The following is a 23,861-nucleotide window of genomic DNA, read 5'->3' as shown; positions in this document are numbered from 1 at the left end:
TTTACAGCAAGAGAGACTAGGAAAATTCAAACAGAGATCTAATGGCCCCTGAAACTAAAGAACAATCCAAAAAAATATCTGAGATTATACTGAGCTAGAAAATTATAAGCACTTGATTGACTCTGTTTATGGCTGACCAGGGACTCAGGTGCATAATTTGTTACATTTGAAGAACTGCATTGTAATATTTAGGTTTGGTATTGGTACTCTCATTGTCTTTGTTAATAATGTTCCTCTACATGGAATGTCTGCCCTTTAGCCTAGGCTTTACTGAAGTGGATAGTTATAACACACACCTTACTCCAGCCTTTCATTAATTAGGCAACTGAGTATTGTGTACCAGTATGTTCTAGAAGCTGTCCCAGGGTCTTGGGTCTTGAGATGAGCAGCACAGACTCTGCCCTGAGTACCTCAAAGTCATGGGGAGGTAGCATTGATTTGACGTAGTGTATACGGCCCTATGTAATGTTATTTACACACATACTTATACATATTTTCCATATATGCACATATAACTATGCTTATAAAGTTCAGATATATCACATAAAACAATCTGTGGAAAGTATATAGAGTGTGGAAAAGCATAGGCTATAGAGTCATACTAAAATGAATTCATGATTAATATTAAAATCAAACATCTGCCTGGGCAAGTTACTGTTGATTTCTCTCTGCAAAATGTTTGCAGATGTTTGAGGGAATCAGTGACTTGAAGCATGTGACAGGATAACCAAAACATAGTAGATGGTTCAGCATCTGTTCATTCCCTTCATGTGCATGTATCACATTGCTCCAAGAAAACTGCCAACTAAGTCTTAGCGGTAAGCTTCATACATGTGTGTTCCTTGGACTCCTCCCCAGAGGTCAGCCTGGAGCCATACTCGGAGCAGAATGATCGATTTCAAAAGGGTCTTGAAACATTTTAGAGAGCCTGCTACCTATTCAGCATTGTGCTGGAACCTTCTTACCAGAGTGTTCTCAAAGTGGTTAAGAAACAAAGATTAATGCCCATGTAGATTTGGAATAACGGACTTTTCCATTATGGTTGAAGATTGAAGATGAACTTATGCTGGCACCAGGATTTGCAGCCCCACCTAATCTAGATTATTCAAGCTACCACCAGTACATAGAGGAGACGCTTCCTCCAGAAAGCCCGGCACTGTACGGCCTCCACCCAAATGCTGAAATAGAGTTCCTGACGGTGACATCCAACACTCTCTTCAGAGTGTTGCTGGAGATGCAGCCTAGGAATGCACTCATGAGTGAGGAGCTGGGACAGTCCACAGAAGAAAAGGTAGAGGACCTTTCTTTTGTCTTGAGATATGTTGTATATACAGTGAAACGCACTAACGTTAAGTGTGCCCCCTCTTTGTGTTACCTTTGTATGTACACCCATATAATCACCATTCAGGTCAAAACAGAAAACGTTTCCAACACTCCAGAAGGATACTCCTGCCCTCTACTGGTCAATATACCCTTCCTATCAATTTGCCATTCCAAAGGCAACCACTGTCCTTCCCTCATTCACCACAGCTGAGCTTTGCCTGTGTTTGAACATCAAATACACGCAGTCATACAGTCTGTACTCATTTATGTCTGGCTCCTTTCACTCCACATTACATTGTGAGATGCATCCAGGTTGTTGCATGGACCAGTAGTTAGTTTGTGTTCAGCATTCTGTGATAAATGTACAGTTCTTTATTCATTCTATGGTGGAAGGATTTGGGGTGGCTTCTAGTTTTTTACTGTGACTATCACAGCCATGAAAAAAAAAAATTCTTTTTTGTCAAGAGACAAAGGTAACTCCCAAAGGTATCCACTCATAATACTCATTCTCTACACTCAGAAGTGGAACTGCTGGACCTTAGGGTATAACGTTTAGCTTTAGCAGATGCTCCCAGTTTTCCAAAGTGGTTGTACCAGTTACATCCACGGGCAGTGAGTTCCAATTGTTCGCTCTCCTTGCAGTTTCATTAGGGGTAATGGTATTCCACTATGGCTTTCCTGGCAGTTCCTCAGTTGAGGAATAGTGTTGAGCAGCTTTTCATACACTTACGGCCATTTGGATACACTCTTAAGTGAAGTACTAGTTCCAGTTGTTTGTTTTTTAATTGGTTTTCCAATATTTTTCCTATGGAATTGTGAGGGCTCTTTATTCTTCACATGTGACCTTTGTCAGATAGATGTATTGGAAATATCTTCTCCAAATCTGTGGCTTGCCTTTCACTCTCAATATTTTTGGCTTTGTCATTTTGTTATGGTGATTTTTTTTTTACATTGTCTTGGGAGACTGGCATTATTATTCTTTGCAAGTTATCTGTTGACCCATAGTGATAGGGTAAGACATGGACATCAATCTTTTTTTTTTCACATTTAGATTAAAATCTTGTTTCTCATTAATTTAAAACCTGCTTAGTTTATTCTCCAACTCCCAAATAATTTAGCCCATATTCCTCTCTCAAAATTATTAATCAGGATTTGATTGATAATGGATTCAGGTTGCTGGAATACACTAACCATCAGACCTAATTATAGTGAGACCCTAGGAACATTCCAAGCTATTTCTTGAAATTTTTCAGTTTCTTGAAATAAGGCTCTTCAGATATTTGTAGTTTAGAAGCTTTAGAATTTGTTGTAGGGTGTTTTATCCTATATCCTAACATCTTCCCTATGTGAGTATTGATTTTTTTTTGAAGATGTACAAGGAAAAAAAATTCGTCCATCTGGGGAAAGCTGTTATGAATAGAAGCAGTGAGGAGGTAGTTGAGGTCTTCATCTGGTTTGGGGTCTTCAATCTTTCCACCTAGGAAGCTGGCCAATAAGCCAGAAAATGCAAAGCCCATGAGGTAAAGATGCCTCAACACCGGATATGCGCACAGGTTGTAGCACTATCTGTTGGGTGCATACTACATGCTAGGCACTAAAGAAATAAAGTTGTAAATACAAATGCTTTACAGGTATGCCACTTAATCCTCAATGCCTCTGAGTAATGTTGTATTATTATATTATTGAAATCCCTATTTTGGAGATAAGCTTAGGTGACTTGCCAAGGCTAAACTACTAGTAAGGGCCAATGAAGGAAACCAAATTGATTTCAGAAACCATTCTTTAACTAACTTCTTACTACACTGAGAGAGTGTTTCATACTTTCTATAACTGTGATAGAAATCTTAAACCTGAGTTTAAGATTTCAGGACCCAACAAGTTACCTGCCAGGATGCTAAAGCAACTTGCAAGCATGTCAGAGCCACAGGAGTAATCCAGGAAATCAAGGAAAGGAAAGCTGCCTGTGGCTGAAGACAGGCAGAATCTCAACTTTTTATCCACTCTACATATTTGTTGGTTTTCCCCAGCTCAGTAAAACTGCACAGATAGAGTAAGCGCATCAGAGTCCTATGGACCTACTCACAGCTTCAGTGTGTATCTTTCATTTCCTCAGGGCAATAATTATAGAAGATAGAGGCTTCCTTGTTTTTGAAAATGTTGATCTAATTGCTCCCAAAATTTAGGATATGTTAGTTAGGAGGGCAGCATCATAAGTTACCAGAATTAACTCAAGATCAAAGGGCATCCACCTTTGGTATATCTTTTCAAATGGAATTTTTTTCAATTAGCAGATTATAAAATGTAATACCCAAATGTTGGAGTTCTACTTTCTCTGATTATATTTTTTATATACTAATGAAACATAGTTGATGGCAGCTCTGCTCTTCCTTAAATGCTAACAGTGAATAAGCTGCAAACAGTAGCCCCTCCCTGAAGGGGTGTCAAGAAGGGGAGAGGCTGCATTGATGCAGGAGACTGAGTTGTTGGCGTGCCCCTCTACCCAACTCCTGAGAGTAGTAGGCATCTTTTACATGCATTAGCAAGCATCTCAAAGAGTTGCATGATATATGCTGTGACTTAAGAAAAAAAAAAGAGGAAATATATATATAACCACTGTGACCAAAAATAAAATAGAAAGATTAATCTTTGTGTGTGTTAATGATTTAAGGTTAAGAATGTGTTGGATGACATTCTGGAGAGACTTCCAGATGAGTTCAACATAGCAGAGATAATGCAAAAAAACTCAAATAGAAGCCCCTACGTTGTTGTCTGCTTCCAAGAATGTGAGAGGATGAATATTCTCCTTCGGGAAATCCGTGTGTCACTTCAACAATTAGACCTTGGTTTGAAGGTAAGCTTAAAAGTGGAACTAGGGCAGGCTTTGCCACATCAGAAGACATTCACTCTGTGCCCTTTTTCTCCATGCAAGGGGGAGCTGATGTTATCTCCTGACATGGAAGCCCAGCAGACCCTGTTGAGTTACGACACAGTACCAGACACGTGGAGTAAACTGGCTTATCCATCTACTTATGGGCTGGCCCAGTGGTAAGCTACCTCATTTGCACTCCCACTGGCCATTATCCACCTCAGTGCTGGTTTAGGTGTTCTGAATTACTACTCGGCCTCTTAAGACTGTGCTCTGTGACTATACTCAGGCCATACGTGTGCAAACTACCACCAGTTTCATTTTAGTCTCCTTAGTGTTTTGCTTCAAAAGCAAAAATAGTCAGTGTCAAAACAAGATTCAAAATCAGCTTACTTATTAGCTATTGGACAAAGTACTTGACCTGATTTCTTAGTGTGTTTATCTGAAAAACGTAGACAATAATAGAACTCCCTCTATGAGTTGTTGATTTAAATGGCTATGGAGGACAACTTCAGTTTGCTTTATGTCATCTTACATTCTTATGTAAAAAGCCAGTGATAATGTCATCTCACGGTTAACTTTAAGAGTTTGTAGTATGGTCCTGAACATGGGGGTATGACTGCACAGATGTGTCACAAAGCCAGGGACAGAAGTTCACAGCCCCCTGAAGCCAGGGCTCTCCAATGCTTGTTGGCCTTGGTAGTCCATACAGGGAGTTTTCACAAGGGTCTCTCTTCCTGACTATTCAATATGGGGGCTATCACTCTCTTAAACCTTTTTTCCATGAACCAGAATGCTACTCTGAACCTTAAACTGGAAGGTCCCACTAGAATTCCAAATGACTGCATAACTGCCCCCCGTACAGGTACCCAGGTGCTCGCTGTGTGGGATGTGTGCAAAAGGAATAGAAGGTGCAATGTGTAAATGCCACAGATGGTGGCAAATAACTGCAGCAGGGAAGAGTGAGCCGTCTCACTGAATCTAATGCTATGAATATCCAAAACCAGATTTTGTATTTCCAATTAAAAATATTTATATTCACACTTTAATTTTATAATTTTGGACTTATTTCCACCATCTTATTTTGTGCTTTCTAGTTCTTGTACTTTTTTTCTCCTTTTCTGACTTGTCAGTTTAATAGTTTTATTCCGTGTTTATCCTTTTACAATGCCTATTATTTTAGTAGAGACAGTTTACATTGTAACGTCCACTTGATTTTTCTAATAGGACATAAAGTCAACACTTTTTCATTTTGATATTTCTAACCTCCCTCTGAACATCAGCCTCCTCTGGCCTGGAATTACAGTTCAACCTTATTTTAAAACACAGTATTTCTGTTTTGGTTATAGTCAATAATTATTTCTGCTTTAACAACATATATTGATTTCTCTGCTCATTGCTGCTTTTTTGCATCTCATTCTGGGCTTCTTTGTTCTGGCCCTTTTTTCACTAAAAGATGAAATATTTCAGTACGTGGTACAGAGTAAATGATATTCTTTGCCTGAACTCTCTTCACTGCACTCTCTTAATAGTTTACTGATATATAGAATTCTAGGATATGATTTTCTTTCAGAACTTCATGTTTTAATTCCATTGTCTTCTGGCATTTACTATAAATGAGTTAGTTCTTAAATATATGTCATTCCTTCACAACTACTACTGCATTCCCTGGGAAGTTTTTAAGACTTTTTTCCCTTTACCCTTAATATTCTATAATTGTTCTGCCAGTATTAAGGTGTACTTTTGAAAGTCCTGCTTGGTTCTGTGTGCTGTTATGTGAGTCAGCCTGTCACTTCCACTATTCTTTGCCCTTCTCTAAATATCACCTTCCCCATCCTCTTCATTGTTCATCTACCTGAACTCCCATTTTCAGTGTGTCTATCTGCTATATTCTGGTTGATTTTTTCAGTTATGGGTGATCACTGTATCTTCAATTGTCTTGGGTCCATTTCTCCCTTTTTAAAGATATCATCATCCAAAATCAATTTTCAGTTCCAAGTTACACCTGATTAAGTTTCATAATTTCCTGTTTTCATCTTTCTTTTCACAAGTTTAAACAATTTTTCCTTCAGATTTCTCTTATTTTTATCTTCTGGTTATCAACCCTGTTTATTGGATTTGCTGGGGGTTTTCATGCCTATAATCAGTTGTCTTCAGACTTGAATGATAGTATGGCTAGTTATTAAAAAAACATTCAATTTTAGAGGACTTTATAGACATTGTTGTATTCTGATTAAATACTGCTGTGGAGGTGTGTGAAGCTGACTTTTTTTTTCCTTCAGTCTATGATAATATTGATTATTCTGTTAAATTTTCTTGAAACATGTCTTTGATTATACAGATTCAAAATTCTAATTTAGGAATCGTTTTCTAGAATTGTACGACCAAGTCATGTTTCATTTCAGCTTTCACCTTTTCACTCTAATCCCTTAACTTTTATTTCCATTTTGTTTGCTTATTCGAGCTTATGCTGCTTCACTCCTTGCCTTCATTTCTGGAATTGTTTTTCCTACCTCTACTTTCTGAGACCTTCCCATTTAATTTCCTTTTCTTACTTGATCACTTCTAAACCATAATCTTGTTTATATAAGCAATCGCTTCATTTTTTTTAAAATGTTGAAAATTGTCTGGCTGTAATATTTATCTTCTTGTGACATTTTTCCTCTCCTCGCTTTTCCTTCTCTGTGCTCTTTTTCCTTTGTGTTATGTCTTCAAAAGTTTTCCCTAAACCAGCAGCTATTTGGAAGAATTTAGTATGGGGAAGGACACAGGGCCGTATTCTCTGAGAGCAGGGATTTTCCTTGTGGTGTGACCTGAATGTGCATGTTTAGACCCGTTCCCCCTTCACAGCCCATCTCAGGAAGATGTTCCTTTCCTGCAGTTGTGGTTTGTTGGGGTGGCTCCCTCATTCAGCCCTGCTGCCTCTGCAACTCTACCAAACCAGGTCCCTTCTCAGGAAACTTCAGTGCTGCCCGGCACGGCCCCCACCCTGGACAACTGCTTGCTGGCTTTTTTACATTGGGGCTGTCCCCTCTCTGCTCCATCTCATACCCTGCTCCATTTCTCCAGTTTTTAGCAGCCTGTAAACCTGTATTTCAAGGTTTCACATGTCTCCTCATTTTATCAAAGAGGTTCACTTTTCCTAAGCCTCTGTGAGCTGGCTTCCTCAAAGCAAATTGCAGGTATTTCCTACCTTGCATAATTGTGCCAATGAGATAAGTGAACCTGTGTAAAAACAACAGCTTCTCAAACCACAGGCATGCAATGGATGGAAGGTCATTGTGTCCTTTAATAACCTTTCTTTTCCCCCTTTCAGGTGATTATTGCATGTGGGAAGACTATTGTCATATGCTCTGCCTGCCTCGTCAACTTTGGTCTAGTAATAATCACTGCAGCCTCCTCCCCTTCCTCAAACACACACGGTGGCCCCACTCACCCTGTGCACACCCCCATGTCCTGTGCTGGCACTTGTCAGCCCAGATCACACACAGGTCTCCAGGGTATAATCACCACCTACCACTAGAAGGGCCTAAATAAAATAGTTGAATAAATGAAAACAGATTTTCCACATTCTCCCGTGTTTCTTGTGCCTAATATAAACAGTTAAGATATAAAATCTCAACAGGAAAAAAATCTAGCCCTTTAAAGAGACCGTGTCGGCGCATCATCATGTCACCACTTCACTGATTTTCAGTGGTAGGCATCTCTACCACCGTCCCCAGAATCTACTCAATTTTACTCTAAAAATTCTGTATTACTAAATATTTTGTTTCTTCCTGCCCTCGATTAAATAGGTTTACTGACCTCCTCTTGCGATGTCGAGAACTGGATACCTGGACACAAGATCTCACCCTTCCAGCTGTGGTGTGGCTTTCTGGCTTCTTCAACCCTCAGTCCTTCTTAACTGGTAAGAGCTGAGGCAGTGCAGCCCCTGGTGTGCTGACAGAACCAAACCCTAGTGGAAATCCTGCCCAGGAAAGGGGGCCCAGGAGCCACCGTGTGGGATGGGGTTCTGTCAAGGGCCACAGGGGTCTCGCTCACCATGGCCCCAACTCTGCCTGATAGTGCAAAGCAGACAGCCAGGGGGGATGGCTGTTTCAGTACATCATTTACTACAACAGGGAGGTTGTGTTGCAGGCCTTAGCTTGCCAACCGTGACTCTAGTGTTGCCATATGCAAATGCTCAAGAACTGAGAACACCCTATGGAACCAGAGCCCACCTCAGGTTCGACACTCAGCTTACTGGTGGCTCCTGTACACTTCCTGTTTCTTCTCTTCCCAAAGCAATCATGCAGACCATGGCTCGAAAAAATGAGTGGCCCCTGGATAAAATATGCTTGACTGTTGACGTTACCAAAAAAACAAAGGAAGACTATGGCCATCCCCCAAGAGAAGGCGCATATCTGCATGGGCTCCTCATGGAAGGTAAGACACTCCAAGGGATACACACCGTGTGTGTTTGAGGATACAAGGGATACATGCTGGGTATCCAATCTGAGCAAAATTTTAAGGCATTTAAGGTGATGGGTATCATTTAAGTTTGCACAAATAGCTGGTGGTAATACCACAGGATAATTTAAAAGTTGTCAGTAACTTTACTCTGAGATTATACTACAAACTTCTTTAAGTCTTTTAAATGCCAATGCACACTGAAAATATCTAAGGGCAGGGGGTGGGGTATAGGTAGAGGCCACAGTATTTTCCCAATTTATTCAGGACAGTTCCTCTTACCCAGGACACTTTGAGAAATGCTTTCTTTGTCTGTGCCAAGATGCTCCCTGTTTGGAGGCGGCATAAGGAAAGAAGGTGCAGTGGGAGGGCAAACTAGTTTATTGGATTCTTATGGAATCTGTCATCATACAAGCTTTACACGTTTTGAAGTCAGTTTTTCATAGGGAAGTGTAGGTGTTTGTTAAGCAGGGAAGCAGTGTGCTGGGCAGCAGGTGTTTTAAGCTCCCCAATGTGTCTGTCACGGGCCAGCTCAGTAAGGAAGCCAGTAACAAGCAGTAGAGTTGACAAAACCAGAACATTTATTGCCTATAACAGAGAATCAATACCAACAAGCCCCACGAGTGCCCCCTTTGTGTCTGCTCGTAGGTGCCCGGTGGGACACACAATCAGGAACCATTGTTGAAGCCCACCTCAAGGAGCTAAGATCCATGATGCCAGTCCTCTTTGCCAAAGCCATACCCGTGGACAGACAGGAAACCAAACACACCTATGCGTGCCCCGTGTACAAAACCAAAACAAGGGGCCCCAACTATGTCTGGACCTTCAGGCTGAAGAGCAAAGAGAAGACGGCCAAATGGGTTCTGGCAGGTGTGGCTCTGTTGCTAGAAGCATAACATGGCCCTCATGCTGAACCACAGTGAGGATTTTTCATTGTCACCAGTCATCCCATGCACATTAATCTAATCTGCTAAGAAGCATGACACATATTCCAGCTTATGCAACTGTTCAGTAGAATACATGAGTATTAACATTTTTTTAAACACTTTTTCTACATTTGCCTCTGTTGATTTTTAGCTCTCCCCAGTACACCTTAGCACAAAAGTATCATGTTTTCATCAAGGTTCCATTGACAGCTACACAACTTCAAAAAAATATGACTGGTCAGTAAGAAGAATTTTAGTTTGTAGAGATACTAAACAAAATTTTTTTAAATTAAAAATAAACCCTTATGTTCTCTTAAAATATAGAAGCAGGTGAACCTTGAATGAAGAGGCAGATGCTCCTGCTGGCTAGCCAGGCCTGAGGCCTCCAGAGGCGGTAACAGGACAGTCGACTTTTTGTTCATTTAAGTTTTAGTAAAAATAAAGCTCTAGTACTCCTCTTAATTTCTCTGATTAATTGCACTTTGTGATTTAGGGGAACATTCTTAAACTATATGGTTTAGAACTATGGTCTCATTCATATAATAAGGTAAAAACCTGGCCTCGTTACTATTTGGAAGTAAAAGAGATCGAGGCAACAGCTGCTGAACCTTAACCTGAACTTTACCTCCATCCACTTTTAAACTGTGCTTCTTAATTAGCTGCTTTTAACAGTTCAATGTACAAACAGGCCTGCGTATACATGTATATAGATTCCTCTGCAGTTTTCCTGAAAAAAATCTTTAAGCATATAAAAGCATATAAGCATATAAACAATCTTAAAAAAAAACAGTATTTAAAGACTTTCTGTATAAAATCTTAAATCTTAGGCACAAACGGCATGTCTTATTGGAGTTCTCTATGGTGAGTTGGCTGGTTCTTCCTTCTCTTAATTGTCTTCTACCAGCTGCTTTTGTACGCTGAGAGAAAGATGGGAAGTGCTAGTAAATAGGACAGAGATAAATACAACATGGCATTCTAGACTCGGCAGCCCACTAGGCTCGCCTCACTCCCACTGTTCAAAGCTACACACGCTTTAGAGTTAAATTCTGTCTCCTCATCCCCAGAATGAAATAACTATGACCTAAGAGAACTGCCCAATAGGATGAGGGCTGTGTCTGGTCTTCACAATTGGCCTTATAGACTCCATTTATGTTACACAGCAAGAGGAAATGTGGGATACAGGCAGTAGAGTCAAGCTTCTAGCAAAGGAGATTTCCTAATAGGGAAAATATCAGTTCTGAGATTTTCCAATGTGGCAACCACTACCTGCCTGGAGGGGCTTCCCTGCTGGACCCAGGAACTACGACCTCCATTTCATATCTGTAAGACTCACCTCTCCAGATATTCCTTAACATTATTATAACCATAAAACTTGGCCAGATGAATGAGGATCCCTGTGGCACAGTGGCCATCACGCCTCCGACAGTAACTGCAGTTGCAGATCCCACGGCAGGGAGGGCACATCCAGTCCTAGGAGAGAAGTTTCTCCCATTATCCACAGGCTTCAGCAAGACCAGATTACGATCAAGCCTGGCTTACTTGGCCTCTCCTCCGAGCTTAAACCACATGCTATTGTTTGGTGTATGTCACAGGTGAAGGCTTATCTGATGTATCTCCTCCCACATGTTTCAAAAAGGCCCAGAAAGGCTGATCACCAACACTCACACATGGAGAAACCCTGAAAAATTACAGTGCAACAGTAATGAGCACAGAAGTTGGAACCAGAATGCCCAGGCTTAAGAGTGTGCATACTAACCTTGATAGCAGTCTATTTGACTAGGGAGGTTCTATACCTACTTCACATGGTTAATGAATAACTAAAATTAAAAAATGCATGAAAAAATGTGAAACCTTTAAAGCAGTGCTGGGCCCATCAAGAGCCCCCTATACGGTGCTCTGCCCATCCCAGGAACACACAGGTAACTCACATGGCTGGAGAACAGGCACACAGACTCACCTGTACAGAGGCTTGCCTCTGACCCTGGCAAACCCAAGGCACTCTCATCTCCTGACCTGTTGGCCAACCTCTTTGCTTTCTAGAAGGAAACCCTATTTTTCATCTCCCCGTCCCCAAGTATTAAGTGGAAGACAGTAGGGTGAGGGGTGAAACCAGAGATCTGCAGCAAAAGGTCCCCAATAACATGCCCAAGGAGCTTCAGCTTGCTTCCCTTCACCAACCCAATTCAGGATAAATACAATTTCTGCTCCTACCGGGTCCAGCAGCGCTGACCTCACGTCCTCCCCATAGCGATTCCGCAGGCAGGGCCCACAAAACTGTCCTCGCACCCCACCACAGCTCTGGTTCCGACACACGGTCTTGGTGTCAATGGTCTTCTGCCGGCACTGATGGCAAGTGTTACCCTGAGGAGGGGGAGGAAGTGAGTAGGTGAACGTGGGATGAACAGGCCACGAGGGAGCACTGCCTCTCCTAGAATCGGGCAGCATCATTTCTGTGGTACAGACCATGACACCCTCTGGGAGCCTGTAAGCATTAAATTTTGAAGCCAGAGCTTATCAGGGCAGATGAGACTGAGCAGAGGGCCTGGAAGAAACGAAATGATGAGGTAGACAGACTCAACCAGAGAAGCCACAGATGAGCCCTGGGCATCCCTGGTCTCTGACCTAGTTTCCCAAATCTGGGTGTTCTCAGTACAGATATACTACAGAGACATCACAGGTTAGTTCCAGACTGCTGCAAGAAAGTGAATGTGAGTTTTTTGGTTTCCCAGTGCATATAAAGGTTATGTTTACACAAGTGTGCAATAGCAATATGTCTAAAAAAATACTTCACTGCTAAGAAATGCTAACCATCATCTGAGCTTTCAGTGAGTCATCACCATGATCATCCTAACAACTATGTTTGAAATATTTCAAGAAATACTAAAATGTGACATACAGACATAAAGTGAGCAAGTGCTGTTGGAAAAATGGTGCCAATTAGACATGCTCAACACAAAACATTAGTCATGGCCACAAACCTACAATGTGTAAAGAACCCAGTATCTGCAAAGAGTAACAGAACAAGGTACACCTGCATGAAATCTGTTTTTATAATGTTGGTAGTTAAAAATATTTTAATACTACTTTAAGACAGAAACCCATCATCTAAAAATTGAAGAACACAAAGCCTCCATTTAAATCAGTTTCATTATTTAAATTATAGTTTCTATAGTTATATTAACCAAAAAGCACATTGCTTTTTCAATGTGCAAAACTATAGTAATGTTAAAATATCATTAAATAAATTTGCTTTTCTGAACTATACCCCTGCTTCCCCCTGTATGCACACTGGTATTTCCTGATGGGAATTACTATACTTTCCCAGTCAGAGCTGACCCCTCCACTTAAGCCCTGAGGAGAAGGCAACAAAGGTGTCTTAAGTCCAGGTACAGTTTAAAAACAATACGGGATTTCAAATACCAATGCCCTGGACTCCCAGTGAGAATCAGAATCATGCCAATTACTCATCATTTGTAATTTACCAGAATTTTATCATAGATTTTATCTCGAACAGTTATGGCAACATTTTCTAAGTCCTCTTCAGTGATATCCTCCACTGGCCGAAAAGAAGATATGCGGTGACGCCGTCTATACCCCTGGCATCTCCCCTGCAAAATGACCAAAGCAGAATCTGGCATAAGGTATTTGAAGAGTTAAAAAAAATTTATAAAGATTTAAAACTCTCAGAGCTACTGCACCATTAATGTTAATTCTGTCTCTCTTCTGTTTCCCTAGTATCATTCACTCATTCATTGAGTTCCTAACACACAGTGCCAAGCTTCCGTCATGGAAAGGTGCTAAGACAATAAATGAGCTCAGGTTTTACCTGACCAATAAATGGTCTTTTGTTATAAACTCTGTGTGGACAGTTATGTGAACCACACTGAGCACCTTATTCCTAGAACACTAAGGCTAGAAGAAATCACTGTACTTCCCCATAAGCAGAACCATAAAGCCAACCGGAGCCATTAGCAGGCCTTTCCTGCCCCCACTGGAGATCTGGCTGGGGTTCCTAGCTGCTCCCGGCTTGCCTCAGGAAAAGTACCTCCTCCATGGCCTACAGTTTAGAGCAGGGGGTCCCAGGTGCACCAGCTCCACCTGGGACCTTGGCAGAGATGCAAATTCTCAGATGCTGCAGACCTACTCACTCAGAACCTCAGCACTTTAACAAGCCCTGGATGACTGATTTAAAGACACTGGCTTAGATAAATAATAACTTGTTTGTTACAGTCAGAAAATACCCCACTAATTGTCTTCCTTCTTCTGAAACTGTAAAATTCTTCTGCAAATTTGGCGGCTGAGACAGTGAAGTTCTCCAGGGCAAACTTGTCAGGCGGTCGAGCACTCCGGGTCGGATTCATGCGTCGGGGGATCTGCCCCTCCGAGAGGGCCCGCCTCACTGGTTTTTTCTTCTGAAAGCAAGAGCACAGACATATGTAACTGGGTGCTTTCTTGAGTAACAGACACCTGGCAATCAATTATGTATGTATATCCGTGTTGGAATAAATAAGTATAAGGAGTTTCACTTACAGAAGCTGAGTTTGGAGTTCGTACTGGGAAGAAATCTGGCATTGAGTTCAATTCCGCCAACAGCTGAGCAAGCTGAAGTTCAGAACAAGGGAAAGGAGTTTACACAAATATTGCCAAGTCTAGTTCATCTAACACTTTACCACAAGCCTTCAGTTTTGTACCCATGACAGTTATTGACCACATCAAGAAAAACCAAACATTTCACCTTGTTCCGTTATGCTAGTGAAGACATTTTAAAGCTACTTAGAACCAGTTTTATACCTAGACCTCTCACACTCCTTCAGACAGTATCATGATACCACAACAGGGCATCACAAGAGAACAGTTCCTAGGATGAAAGATGCCTGCCTGCCCTGCACACAGCAACTCAAGTGGGCTTCCTGACCTCCTACTTACACCCTGCTGTTTCTGCTGAGAACAGGCCAGTCGCTCAGCCCACCTCATCTCCAAAACTACTACACAGTTAGACTGTAACTTGATAAACCGTAAGCACCAGTAGTTCACGGCACTAGGTAGGGGGCTACAAGTCATTGGCCCTGGGAAATCTCTCTGTTTCCAAACCACAGCCCCTCAGGTAGTAACTATCTGGTGTTCAGGAAAAGAGGAAGGATACACCACACCCAGAGCACATTTCCTGACAAAGCCAAGAGCCGCAACTGTAAGTTATGGGTCTGGGAGCCTCCTCCCAGCCACCCGCCGCGGCCTTACCATGGCTTTGTTCTCCTTGATGTTCATGGTCCTTTTCAGCAGGGCGTCCGAGGCCTCCTGGCCCTCATCCCGGGAGTCAGCCTCAGACTCAGAGGCAGAATCTTCCCCTTCCATCCCCCGTCTGCAACTTTTCTTTCTTCCAATAATCGCTTTTTTATTGTCCTGTAAGCACGCACTAGAGAATAACGGCTCAGAAGAGTTGTTTTTATCTGATTTGCTTGCCAGTTTCTTGGTGGGGAACTGAAAGGCTACCCGAAGACCAATACTGCCTCTCCCCGGCCTGCAGTTCCTAGGTGTAGCCTCCTCCTTTTCTTCACCTTCCTCTTCCTCACTCGCGGAAGACGCTTTGCTGCCATCACTCACATCGGACCCCACAAGCTATCAAAATGAGGAAGAGCAAAGCAGTTGTGGGCAGCAGACCTTCAGGAGAACACACATTTAAAACCTCTCTGCCAGAACTTTAAGGAAAAAGAGGAGTAATAGTTGAACGCTTCCCCTTCCCATATTATCAGTTCCCTCTCAGCTCTCCAGTTAAATGCTCATGCAGTCTGCTAAGGAATCAAATCAAAGCGCAAACCCTCTGCACTGGCCCTCTGCCCCCGTTCATGCACCGGGCTGCAAGCATGTGCCGACAACGTGGGGCCCCTCGGCAGTGAGCAGCCGAGCCAGGTAATACGGGGAACGGTCCAAGAACAGGGTGGGCACGACAGAGGAGCTATCTTCACATAAAAACAGAGTGCTAGGTTAAAGAAATACTGTTCTGCCCAAAATGGCAGGAATCAGATTCCTGAGTAGAAGGAACAAAAGGGCTGATTCACCTTAGTGACGTGACCACGCAGCAGGCAGATGACTCACCCTCAGGGCCAGCAGGGGAACCTCATCCCCAGGACACAGTGGTCCCACTCAGAGGGAAGCCTCTCCCTTTCTGAGACGGTCAGAGCCCACAGGGGCTGTCGAGACAGGCAACTGTGGGTGGTTGCGGAGCACCCAGTCGGCTCAAGAAATGTCACCCCAGATTTTCAAACTTCACTTGGTACAGGACCCCAGCATTAAGCATAATTTGGTTCTACACATGAGAACCCAAATGGAAGGCACGAAGGTGAACAGCAGGATATGTCTCAGATGAGGGGCCTCTTAGAACAGAGACGGTTTTAAATACTGAGATCAAAGCCATCTCCTGAGCATCCTTCCTTGACCACACACTGGGAAGTTTAGCTTGGGAACCTCCATCAGGGACTCCTGACAGTGGGTTTGCTGAGCTCATTTCAATGACCCTATCCACTCCCCAAATTGGAGAATTGGAGCTGGACTACAGTTAAAAATAATGCAGAGGAAGGAAGAAAACAGAGGTCACTTCCAAACCATGGTGTATGTATCAGTCCATAACAAGGCATGTAAAGAAATGAAGACTACCATGCACTGATTTATCTATTTTTTACAATAACCTGAGTTTTCTACATTAGCAGCTTTGGAATTCAAAATGGTAGGTTGCAGAGGCATTGAATTTTAGGAGACTGGAGAACTTGAGAGGCAGCAGCTCCCACATAGGCTCTGTTCATCTATCACGATCATCACGTGACTCGCCTATCCACCAGGGTGAGGAGCAGCTCACTGCAAAGGACGGGAGCAGGGAAGAAGCAGTGAGGACTCACACGGGAGGGCAAGAGCCAAGGGCCAGCACCACTGCTGTGGCTGCTTCACAGCTGGAAGGCCACTAGCCACCAAGGTACAGTAAAATCCTAGGAAAGGTGGTCTTGCTGGTTCTCCCGAGGGTGGGCAGGAGAATTGGCAGGGAGGCAACAGTGCTGCTTTTCTCACTGAATTCCAAAATAAAATGCACAGGTGGACCAGCCCTGAGCTGTGATTTATATCAGAGTCAATGTAACACAAGTCACAATTCACACCCCAAAATTATAGGCTCAGAGGGGAAAAAAAAGACTTTTGGGGTAATTCACTTTTCCTGTGCTGGAAACACAGATTTCTTTGAATAACCCAACACCACTGAGCTAAAGAGCATAAGATAAGTAAGTCGCTAAGAGTACATGATACTCATTAGGGCTTGGAAGGATGTTAGTGCCCTGTTGGCAAGAAACTGGAGACTTGCTGGTCAGAACACATCAAGCATCCTACGAACAACTTTGGTAAAGAAAGCCAAAGGGGGGCTGGGGCCCACAGGCTGGCACAGCACTGTGTTGCTATTCATGGGAAAAATCATCGTCACACAAGGCAGCCTACCATTAGGCTTCTCAGGCCTTAAGTTCCCCCAGGACAAGGTGAGGGACAAAGCCAGCCTTCTAGTTACAGCTTATTTAAACTTCTACACAGGTTCCATGGCAACTTCTGATCATGAAGAGGCTTAACCTCTATCCTTTATCTTGACACTGAAGGATAAATGGATGCCATTTTCAATTAGCAAACACACTTTTACACCAAAAAAATAAATAAAACCAAAGGCTGTGCTTTAAAGTTACCCTGAGATTCAAATTACTAGTTGGCAGTAAGCTGGCCTAACCATATGGAATAAAAGGAGAGCAACCTACAAGCCTCTTGATGGCAAACTGCTGAGAGATTTCCCTCCAGAATCAGGCAGGCTGGGGCCTCTTTACCGTTAAAAGGCATGTCAGTATCCAAATGAAGAATGCACAAGGAAACCTCTAAGTCTGTACCACAGCTAAATTTTGCCAAATTAACTCCAAACCTAAGAACATTACTTTGGACACAAAAAAAATGACTTTTAAGGAATCTGTTCCTTCTAGACAGACCCTCCTCTTTTCAAATAAAAGAGGTTCAAATCTGAAAAAATTCTCCCATAAGGACAGGAAGGGACACTTGGGACACAAACCCTAAAATTCCAAACGCACCAGGGGAACACAACTGGATTTTCTCTAAAAGCAAAATGGACTGGTGGCCAAGGAATTAGTCTTAAAAGAGCAATTTCTGTATTTTGTTAACTGGCTTGGAAGATAAACATGTAAGAAAAAGTAAAATATTTTCATTTGTGAAGTGATTTCTTATAAATAAGAATACAATTCTGAAACAAGACTAAAAATATTACAGCCCACACTCCCTCCTGTTGGTAATTATTACCATTACTTCTGGATTACTGTTTACATTCAGATCACTCTGCGTAAATCCTTCAAAATCGTCCATCTCTGAGTCAGTGTCCTCTATAAAAATTTTTCTTAGCTCTTCTGTGAAGTATTTGGAATGGAAATGTACATCCTGCTAAATTAAAAACACACACACACATGTCATAGAGAAAGAAGAACAGAGGTTACCAGGGGCTGGGGGCTGATGGGGAGTCATTGTTTAATGAGTAGAGTTTCTGTTTGTGAAGGGGAAAACATTCTAGAAGTGAATAATGGTCACAGCTGCACAGTACTTTGTACTTAATGCCACTCATTTTGCTGGCAAGAAACTGAGGACACAGCAGCATTTCAGGTGTTTAAAATGGTCAATTTTCTGTTACGTAAAAAAATATACACACATACACATTTCCTAATAGCTTACAGAAATTAAGACCATAACCTGAACAATATCAACACACCAGGATGCCTACAGTCTCAATCAGTGTCTTGTGTGACCAAAAGTGCTGATGGAATTCCATTTCTGCTGCCAGGCTGGCCTCCAGGAACATCTGCTTTTGCAGGGGAAAGAGATGTGAGGAGAAAACCTAGCTCCTTCCCACATGCTGGCTTCCTTTCTAACTGCCATCCAAAGACCATCTCCTCCAGGCTGGTGGGCATGCCTCCCATTTAACCAGCCAGTTTCTCTGCTGGAGAGGACTGGAGGCTTTCACACCCCTCCCTGCCCATGGCTCGGCAGACCGCTGTGGCTCCATTACCAACCTCTGTGGGGGCCTGCCTGGTGGCTGCTCCGACCACCCCAACCCTAGGACTTCCTCTCCCACAGGAGAAAGGCCAGCAACCACCCTCTGGTAGAAGTGGGCAGAAGGAAAGGTGTTAATAGGACTGCCCCTTAAAAAACAAAGACATTTTCCAGTAGTGACTTTTTCTTTCTTTTGAATTAATCAAAGGAAGGAAGCTGGGCTCTCTAAATTGTCTGCGTGAAAGAAAGAAGAGGGAAAAGAACGGTGGCACAAAAAGGGGACCCCCAAGCCAGCCTCCTCCAAGCTGGCAGCCAGGGCTGGAGTCTGTGTCCCCAGTTGCCTTCAACACCTCTTCCTCCCACACCCAATATAGCAATGACCCCTCATCACAACACATTTGGTTCGAGAATTGTTATCACCCCCCTGCCTTTCCCTGACTTTAATTATATACTTCTTCAAGCTCAGATAATCTCTGGAGAAAAATAGATATAATAGAGGAGTAGAAAAATTTACAGGGTGATAGAGAAAGAAATGTCTATATCCAGCATTCTTTTAAGCTTAAAAATGTCTCCTATGAATTATTATGGGTAATTGGAGTGAGTGTGCTCAGAGCTAAATTACTTTGTTCCTTTGTCAATAGCTGTGGTGCAGCTGCTTGAAAAAAAAAAATACAAACACAAAAGGGAAGTTTCTTTAAAGTAGAATTCAAATCATGTTTAAGGGAGACCTAAGTTAGCACTGCTGCCTATGCCATGTGCATGCAAGGTCATTCAGCTAGCTTCTCTGGAACGGTTAAAATGGACGATGAGTGTGTGGGGTCAGAGCAGGGGTGCAGAGGCCAGGGTTTATCATTAAGGAAGAATCATGCATAGCTGGCCCCCAGGGCGCTGACCCAGCCCCTGCAGGCTGTTTTAGGGCAATGGGGTCTGTGTATCCACTTCACCAGGTACCTAAAGCCTCCTCCCAGAGACAGGTCATGCCTTGGGGCAGCAAGTTCCAACCTTCCAGTCTCCAGCTCTTTCTGGACCTTTAGCCAGCTCCAGTAAGCTTGGGGAAATCGCCATCTTTGGTGGCCAGTTCTCATGGAGAAAAACCACTTTGCCACAGTCTTTAACCAAGGCTTATGCTTTTATTTTTCTTATTGCACAAGGGTAAAATATTGTTAATGTGGGTCTGTATATGAAACAAACATCTACTCCACACAGCCTTGCTGTGTTCTTGGTTACAACCATCCCAAGGCTCTTTGCTCTCCAGATCTGTTACCCTTTAAAATCAATACTAGGTAGTATGTAATGGGCCTTGGTCACTTGTATCTACCATGATCAAGAGGAAAGCAGATGTCAGCTCAGAAGAGGAGCTAACAGAGTGGTTACACTTTTTTTTTAAAGTTCTTGTGACGTGAAGAAACAGACCAGAGTGATATCCATGAACCAGTGAGACCAGCACTCCAGGCTGGATGCACGCAAGGGGAAAGGGAAACGTAAGTGGACCAAGCTAGGGAAGCTAGAAGCGCCATTTAGGTGTGAGGCCCCTTCCGTCAAGGAGTTTATAATTTAGCAGGAGAGCTGGACAGGTTCACAAGTAACCATAGACAGAATCAGTGTTATAAGGGACAGGCAAACAATCTGGCACACAGGAAGAAAAAGAATCCATAGACTTCCACAAAATCCATAAAAAGACTTCAAGCATCAGCAGCCTTTGGTCTGAACTGAGGTAGTCTAGCAAAATGATGAAAGAGGGCAGAACAAACAGCATGGTCCAGTGGACACAGAGCCCAGAACAATGTATGATGACGGTAAGGATGCTGCTTCTGGTCTACAGCAGCACGGAAGGCAGGGAAGAGGGCAGTGGTACTCATAGATTTGGAACACCCCAGCTCAGTTGCTTCTCAGATGTGGGGCATTGGGCAAGTCATTGCACCTCCCTGAGCTTTAGTTTCATCCCCTGTGAAATGGGGATAATAACACCACCCATGCCTTCCCAGAGAGGTTCATGAATTAAGTGCAATTCATATGAAAAGCATATCGTCAGGGGCCATCTAAGGCATACTAGGGGCAGGGAAAGGCATAGCCGAAGAAACAACCACCAGAGCAACAAAAAGCTGCTTTGTTTCCTAATGGCCACTGTAGGCCAGGCTCTGTGCCTGGCACTTTACACAAGTCATGCACTGCTCAGAATGCCCCTCCTGGTGGATCCAACAGGCTCCACACTCCCTCACTTCCTGACCACGCTCAAATACAAAGAATGTCAATGTCTATGTAAGGGAGGACCAGGACCAGAGCTCCATTCCACAGCTGGGGGAAGGGCTCTGAGAACTGTGGAAGCTGAAGAGGGAAAGCAAGGAAAGGATGGAGGTGAGGAACATGGCACAAGGTTCACAAATCCCTGCAAGGGAGCGGGGAGGGCAGGAGGTGAGGGAGGGGTCTACAACACAAAGATGGAGATGAAATGGGGAGGACAGAAACTGGGCGGGGGAATGGTGAATTGCAGATCTCCCCTCATCACTCAAGATTGCTCCAACTGGCAGTCAGAAACAGATCTGGGACGAGAGAGAGAAGCCAGACCATAAAGAACCTGGAGGTAATGCCTCAAACCAGGCCAGTCACTGACCCATAAGGGAAAAGGGTCTGAAGAGAAAATCTTGGGGAACATCCACAGATGAAGACAGGAAATAAAGAGATGGCAACCAAAAGCAAAAGGTATAAGAGAGAGGAAGAGCCCAAGGGGAGCAGGAGCAGGGCAGGGGGCAAATTCTGTGGAGACATGAAGTAAGGTGATATACCCTGCAGGCCCCTGTGACCCGGGAAAGAACAGCCCCACCAAGCCCACTGTCAGCTGAGTCATCAAGCAGGCACGTCCCTCATGTAATCCACTGCCTTCCTTCCCACGGCTGCTCAGTGAAATAAGGTGGGTTTAACCTCCAGCCTTTCGAGAGAGGTCAAGGTTGAAGAAAAATGAGTAATTGTGAGTGCCACAGTGAACCCAGAAGAAAATGCCATAGGGAACTAGATATTTGGATAGGTATGCTAATGCTAAGGCACAATATGAACCTCCAAGAATCGAACTCTCAGGGAACTGTAACTTGTGTCTGCCACAGATCAGAGGAATAAAGAATAACGCTCTGCCCAGCAATTTCAAGAGGGAGGTGCCTGCCTTGTGGTACCGCACACACCGGCTTTGCACTGCAGTGTGGACCACGACGGTGTGGACGTGCCCTCCCTGCCAGCTGCATGGGAGCACTCAGTGCAGCCTCCACCCAGGCCGCAGCCCTGAGGCTGCGAAGAAAATTGATTTGATCATGTGAGGTCCCTCTATCTAAAAAAAAAAAAAGTATTGTACGTAGAAAAGATTTAAACAGCAAAAGTAAGCTAGGTACTCTTACTCTCACCAGTTTCTTGAAATATGAATGCATAACTGCTTTTAAAATAAAAGGCTCTACAATTGAGCCCTATCACCAATCTCAGACCATGTTCAAATAAAAGAAAATCTGAACCAAGATCCAGGCTTCCAGAGGAACATGGCTGCCTTGAACGGAAGCATCGTACCTGTTTCCCAGATTCCAGTGAGTCGAAACTATCGCAGCTCTCCTCTGATGAGAGGGTTTCCATGGGAACGTCATCTCGGAACCCGACAAACTCTTCCTCATCACTGGGGGCGTTGAAGATGTCAGCTACTTCTTTAGGGATCTGTTTTGGATTCAGATAAGGAGGATAAAACCAAGGGCTGTTGAAATCACTTAGGAAAATTTTCTAGAAAGGAGAAGGGATTACCATCTTATAACTTACTCCATCTGCGGTGGCTACCCCGAAGACCCCAGCAACCCAGACCAAAACATGATTCAGCTGATACCTCCTGGTATCAAGGGAAGTGGGGAGGATCAAACTTATCTTTCTCAAATTCTAGAGATATATCCTATCTTAGAGGGAATGTTAAAGCCATGTGATAGAAGGCATTTCTGATCTACTGACAAAATATAACAAAGCAGGCACCAGTTTCTTAGAAATCAAAGATCTGTTTCTTCTACGCATTGTAAGTGTCATCATATGAAAAGGATTCCATTAAATATAACTAAGATCCCCTTTTCTTAATTTCTATCTCTAGTTCTTTATTTTTCTGTTCATTTGCTGATTCATGAGAAAAAACTTCATACAATGAAATAAGTAGCTTTTCTTCCTTTCTGTATTTTGAATCAAGTAGTTTTAGACTTAATTCCAGGAGCATGTAAACACTATTACAAGCAACTATTCATGCTGTCCACACATTTAATCTAACAAGTCTATATCTGCTCAGAGTTCATTTTTGTATGTTGATTACCTATTTGCTCCTCTTTGTTTTTAAATATTTCAAAGACATAGAAAGGTGAAAGAATAGTACCAACATTTGTATATTCGTCACCTGGAACCCCCATTTGTCAAAATTGCTTTCTTTCTCCCTCTTTCAACAAATATTAGGTTGAACAAAGGCATCTGCTGATACTAGACTGTTTTTGACCTAGGAAAATAGCCATTTAATGTGAGCCAACTTAATACACCACCGACAATCAAGTTCAAGATTTCTTTGTGGTACTTTCTATCCTCGGAGCACAGTCCCACTATATTACTAGATTTTTTTCCTGGGATAATCAATCATTGTACTTGGGGATGCAAAAGTACTTTTTACGCATTGCTTTCGCCATGCAGTATATTACAGACATGCCCTCAAAGGTGGTATTTTAATAAAATAATTTTTACTGCTACAACAGGACATTCTTACGTGAAACTGGCATTTTCTTTTTTTAGGAGAGCAAGGTACAGGCTTTTATTTAGAAATAAAGTGAGACGAAAGAGCTCCTGGCTCATGCCAGGAGGGGACATGAGAGCCCAGGGTGGTGCATTGTCCAGGGGATTTATAGGTAGTTGAGGATTTGGGGGAACTGAGGGCTTAGGGTGTGGACTTATATCACCTGCCCTGCCGTCAGGGTGGGCTGGTTGTTGTCTGTTTGCTAGGGCTATTTACAGTGAAGTCACAGGTTATGCTGAGATACCCTTGGGGAACACTCAAACCTTCCAGACCAAGTTGCTCCTGGCCTTTTGACCTTTAACTGATCTCACTGAAGATGTCTATAGTCCTAGTCGGGTTATCTTTACCCTAGAGAATTAGTGTGACCTTGACTTTGCATAATGCTGAACACAGATAGGGACTTTACATTGTTACATTGCTTTGACTCTAAATATCTTGCCTTGCTTTTTCC

General features: G+C 42.9%; 2 protein-coding genes across 5 annotated transcripts in view; one reads left to right on the top strand and one right to left on the bottom strand.

Annotated features, from left to right (window-relative positions):
- Positions 1-9,534, top strand: part of DNAH11 (dynein axonemal heavy chain 11) — a 337,006-nt gene extending 327,472 nt beyond the window's left edge. Inside the window, exons 77-82 of the mRNA XM_073238711.1 lie at positions 1,049-1,291; positions 3,992-4,174; positions 4,253-4,368; positions 7,984-8,096; positions 8,474-8,614; positions 9,287-9,534. Of these exons, the coding sequence (XP_073094812.1) occupies positions 1,049-1,291; positions 3,992-4,174; positions 4,253-4,368; positions 7,984-8,096; positions 8,474-8,614; positions 9,287-9,534 (1,044 nt within the window). The remainder of the gene's footprint in view (positions 1-1,048; positions 1,292-3,991; positions 4,175-4,252; positions 4,369-7,983; positions 8,097-8,473; positions 8,615-9,286) is intronic.
- CDCA7L (cell division cycle associated 7 like) overlaps positions 9,197-23,861 on the bottom strand; it is a 37,976-nt gene continuing 23,311 nt past the window's right edge. For 2 of the 4 annotated variants that reach the window (XM_017658824.3, XM_037022003.2), the window contains exons 2-10: positions 22,177-22,317; positions 17,890-18,027; positions 14,803-15,180; positions 14,095-14,166; positions 13,806-13,976; positions 13,047-13,172; positions 11,776-11,925; positions 10,898-11,034; positions 9,197-10,481 (exon numbers count right to left, since the gene is read on the bottom strand). In XM_017658824.3, the coding sequence (XP_017514313.3) occupies positions 10,451-10,481; positions 10,898-11,034; positions 11,776-11,925; positions 13,047-13,172; positions 13,806-13,976; positions 14,095-14,166; positions 14,803-15,180; positions 17,890-18,027; positions 22,177-22,317 (1,344 nt within the window). In that variant the 3' untranslated portion in view covers positions 9,197-10,450. The remainder of the gene's footprint in view (positions 10,482-10,897; positions 11,035-11,775; positions 11,926-13,046; positions 13,173-13,805; positions 13,977-14,094; positions 14,167-14,802; positions 15,181-17,889; positions 18,028-22,176; positions 22,318-23,861) is intronic. The other 2 variants (XM_017658825.3, XM_017658826.3) reach the window with 2 other exon arrangements.

This window comes from Manis javanica, chromosome 6 (assembly GCF_040802235.1).
Source record: "Manis javanica isolate MJ-LG chromosome 6, MJ_LKY, whole genome shotgun sequence".
In the NCBI taxonomy this organism is placed as follows: Eukaryota; Metazoa; Chordata; class Mammalia; order Pholidota; family Manidae; genus Manis; species Manis javanica.
The sequence above is the reverse complement of the archived record's forward strand: the minus strand, read 5'-3'. Positions and strand labels throughout refer to the sequence as shown.